Source organism: Penaeus chinensis, chromosome 12, assembly GCF_019202785.1.
Source record: "Penaeus chinensis breed Huanghai No. 1 chromosome 12, ASM1920278v2, whole genome shotgun sequence".
NCBI classification, from domain to species: Eukaryota; Metazoa; Arthropoda; class Malacostraca; order Decapoda; family Penaeidae; genus Penaeus; species Penaeus chinensis.
Window position 1 is genome coordinate 15633958 of NC_061830.1, and position 4963 is coordinate 15638920.

The 4963-nt window shown below is 43.4% G+C and overlaps 1 protein-coding gene across 1 annotated transcript; it reads left to right on the forward strand.

The window, feature by feature from the left end:
* Window positions 1-2814: 2814 nt before the first annotated feature.
* Window positions 2815-4455, forward strand: LOC125030969 (proteoglycan 4-like). Its single transcript, XM_047621389.1, has 2 exons — window positions 2815-3994; window positions 4274-4455. The coding sequence occupies exons 1-2, from the start codon at window positions 2815-2817 to the stop codon at window positions 4453-4455; spliced, it is 1362 nt and encodes a 453-aa protein (XP_047477345.1).
* Window positions 4456-4963: the final 508 nt, after the last annotated feature.

Consider the following 4963-nt stretch of genomic DNA (forward strand, 5'->3'; position numbering starts at 1 on the left):
TTACCAACTCACAGAACCTTAGTCTACAAGAGAAGAACAACAGTGTTTCCAACGTCACCAGAACCTGTAGGCACTACAGAGAGAACAACAGCGTTACCAACGTCACTAGAAACTACAAGCTCTACAGAGACAAAAACAGTGTTATCAACATCGCCAGAACCTACAAGTTCAACGGAGAAACCATCAGTGTTACCAACGTCAACCAGAACCATGTGAGCTCTACAGAGAGAACAACAGTGTTACCAACGTCACCAGAACCTACAAGCTCTACAGAGAGAACAACAGTGTTACCAACGTCACCAGAACCTGGAGCTCTACAGAGAGAACACAGGTTACCAACTCACCAGAACCGTAGCTCAAGAGAGAACACAGTGTTACCAACGTCACAGAACCTGTGAACTCTACAGAGAGACCAACAGTGTTATCAACGTCACCAGAACCTACAAGCTCAACAGAGAGAACAACAGTGTTACCAACGTCACCAGAACCTGTGAGCTTTACAGAGAGAAAAACAGTGTTACCAACGTCACCAGATCCTGTGAGCTTTACAGAGAGACCAACAGTGTTACCAACGTCACCAGAACCTTCAGGCTCGGCAGAAAGAACAGTGTTACCAACGTCATCAGAACCTACACGCTCAACAGAGAGAACAACAGTATTACCAACGTCACCAGAACTTACAGGCTCGACAGAGAGAAGAACAGTGTTACCAACGTCATCAGAAACTACACGCTCAACAGAGAGAACAACAGTGTTACCAACGTCACCAGAACCTACAAGCTCTACAGAGAAAACAACAGTGTTACCAACATCATCAGAACCTACAAGTTCAACGGAGAAAACAACAGTGTTACCAAGGTCCCCAGAACCTGTGAGCTCTACAGAGAAAACAACAGTGTTACCAACGTCACCAGAACCTACAAGCTCTACAGAGAGAACAACAGAGTTACCAACATCGCCAGAACCTACAAGTTCAACGGAGAATTTATCATTGTTACCAACGTCACCAGAACCTGTGAGCTCTACAGAGAAGAACAACAGTGTTACCAACATCACCAGAACCTACAAGTTCAACGGAGAAACCATCAGTGTTACAACAGTCACCAGAACCTGTGAGCTCTACAGAGAGAACAACAGTGTTCATCACCAGAACTACAACCTACAGAGAAACAACAGTGTTAAACACTCCTAGAACCTGTGAGCTCTACAAAGAAAATAACAGTTTTATTAACGTCACCAGAACCTGTGAGCTCTACAGAGCAAACCACAGTGTTACTAAATCCACCAGAACGTACAAACCCTACAGAGAGAACAACAGTGTTAACAACGTCACTAGAACCTGTGAGCTCCACAGAGAAAAACAGTGTTACCAACATCGCCAGAACACCAGTTCAACGGAGAAACCATCAGTGTTACCAACGTCACCAGAACCTGTGAGCTCTACAGAGAGAACAACAGTTTTACCAACGTCACCAGAACTATAGGCTCGACAGAGAGAACAACAGTGTTACCAACGCCAGAACCTACAAGCTCGTCAGAGAGAACAACAGTGTTATCAACGTCACTAGAATCCGTGAGATTTACAGAGAGAACAACAATGTTATCAACTTCACCAGAACCTGTGAGTTCTACAGCAAGAACAACAGTGTTACCGACATCACCAGAACCTATCAGCTCTACAGAGAGAACAGTGTTACCAACGTTACAGGAACTAACAAGCTCTACAGAGAGAACAACAGCATTACCAACGTCACCAGAACCTGTGAGCTCTACAGAGAGAACAACAGTGTTACCAACGTCACCAGAACCTACAAGCTCTACAGAGAGAACAACAGTGTTACCAACGTCACCAGAACCTACAAGCTCTACAGAGAGAACAACAGTGTTACCAACGTCACCAAAACCTTCAAGCTCGACAGAGAGAACAACAGTGTTACCAACGTCACCAGAACCCGTGAGGTCTACACAGGGAACAACAGTGTTACCAACATCACCAGAACCTACAAGATCTACAGAGAGAACAACAGTGTTACCAACGTCACCAGAAGACAGGAGCTCTACAGAGAGAACAACAGTATTACCAACGTCACTAGAACTTAGCTCACGAAGAAACACAGTGTACCAACGTCACCAGAATCTACAAGCTCTACAGAGATAACAACAGTGTTACCAACGACACCAGAACCCGTAAGCTCTACAGAGAAAACAACAGTGTTACCAACATCACCAAACCCAGAAGTTCAACGGAGAAACCATCAGTGTTAACAACGTCACCAGAACCTTGAAGCTCACAGAGAGAACAACAGTGTTACCAGGGTCACCAGAATCTACAAGCCCTACAGAGATAACAACAGTGTTACCAACGACACCAGAACCCGTAAGCTCTAGAGAGAAAACAACAATGTTACCAACATTCCCAAAACCCAAAAGTTCAACGGAGAAACCATCAGTGTTACAAACGTCACCAGAACCAATGAGCTCCACAGAGAGCACAACAGTGTTACCAACGTCACTAGAACGTATAGGGTCGAAAGAGAGAACAACAGTGTTACCAACATCCCCAGAACCTACGGAGAAACCATCAGTGTTACCAATGTCACCAGACCCTGTGAGCTCTACAGAGAGAACAACAGTGTTACCAACGTCACCAGAACCTATGAGTTTACAGATAGAAAAGTGTTACCAACTTTGCCAGATTCTACAAGTTTAATGGAGAAACCATCAGTGTTACCAACGTCACCAGAACCTACAAGTTCAAAAGAGAAAACAATGTTACCAACGTCACCAGAACCTACAAGTTCAAAAGAGAAAACAATGTTACCAACGTCACCAGAACCTACAGGCTCGACTGAGAGAACAACAGTGTTACTAACGCCATCAGAACGTACACGCACAACAGAGAAAACAACCGTGTTACCAACGTCACCAGAACCTACAGGCTCGACAGAGAGAACAACAGTGTTACCAACGTCACCAGAACCTACAAGCTTTATAGAGAGAGCAACAGTGATACCAACGTCACCAGAACCTATACGCTCGACAGAGAGAACAACAGTGTTACCAACGTCTCAAGAACCAACAACCTTGACAGAGAGAACAAAAGTGTTACCAACGTCACCAGAACCTACAAGCTTTATAGAGAGAGTAACAGTGATACCAACCTCATCAGAACCTATACGCTCGACAGAGAGAACAACAGTGTTACCAACGTCTCAAGAACCAACAACCTTGACAGAGAGAACAAAAGTGTTACCAACGTCACCAGAACCTACAAGCTCGACAGAGAGAACAGCAGTATTACCAACGTCACCAGAAACTTCAAACTCGACAGAGAGAACAACAGTGTTACCAACGACACCAGAATTTACAGGCTCGACAGAGATAACAACAGTGTTACCAACATCACCAGAACTTACAGGCTCGACAGAGAGAACAGCAGTTTTACCAACGTCACCAGAACCTATAGGCTCGACAGTGAGAACAACAGTGTTACCAACGTCACCAGAACCTACAAACTCGACAGAGAAAACAACAGTGTTACCAACGACACCAGAATTTACAGGCTCGACAGAGAGAACAACAGTGTTACCAACATCACCAGAACTTACAGGCTCGACAGAGAGAACAGCAGTGTTACCAACGTCACCAGAACCTACAAGCTCGACAGAGAGAACAACAGTGTTACCAACGACACCAGAATTTACAGGCTCGACAGAGAGAACAACAGTTTTACCAACGACACCAGAATTTACAGGCCCGACAGAGAGAACAACAGTGTTACCAACCTCACCAGAACCTATAGGCTCGAGAGAGAGAACAACAGTGTTACCAACGTCTCAAGAACCAACAAGCTCGACAGAGAGCACAACAGTGTTACCAACATCACCAGAACTTACAGGCTCGACAGAGAGAACAGCAGTGTTACCAACGTCACCAGAGCTTAAAAGTTCGACAGGGAGAATAACAGTGTTACCAACGTCACCAGAAACTACAAGCTCGACAGAGAGAACAACAGTGTTACCAACGTCACCAGAACCTGTGAGCTCTACAGAGAGAACAACAGTGTTACCAACGTCACCAGAACCTACAAGCTCGACAGAGAGAACAACAGTGTTACCAACGTCACCAGAGCCTACAAGCTCTACAGAGAAAACGACAGTGTTACCAACGTCACCAGAACCTGTGAGCTCTACAGAGAGAACAACAGTGTTACCAACGTCACCCCAACCTAGAAGCTCGACAGATAGAAGAACAATGATACCAACTTCATCAGAAATTACAAGATTAACCGAGAGATCAACAGTGTTACCAACTTCAGCGGAACCAAGGTCGACCGAGAGAACACCAGTACCTCCAACCACTCCAGTACCTAGTTATTCAATAGAATTAGCGACTATTTCCGCGAAGGCAGCAGAGCTCGTTTCATCGTCACAACCTCCATCTGAAAGTAAGTGACCATTTAAATGAGTATGTTTCCCTATATATGTATACATATATCCATATATATATGTGTGTGTGTGTGTGTGTGTGTGTGTGTGTATGGGTGTGTGTGTGTGTGTTTGTATTTTTTATCTATACACACATATGTACATATACATACAAACATATACATATATGTTATATATATATATGTATACGTATATGTATATACATACATACATAGAAAACTTATAGCTAATACTAACATGTCAGCTACTGAATAAAAAAAAAAATACACCTAGTGAAGAAGCAGGACCTAGTGAGATAGTATACACACTACTTACTGAACTGATATCTGCAACAACAGTAACTGCTGGAATGACAACAGCATCAACATGAAAATTTGCTAAACGTGAATAGTACCACTAGCAAGAAAGAAATCAAATTGTTCTGCTTGCCATTTTGCTTGTAGGGATCTAAACATTTTTTTCTTTTTTTTTTTTTTTTTTTTTTTTTTGCTCAGATATCACATGAAATTAAGGGA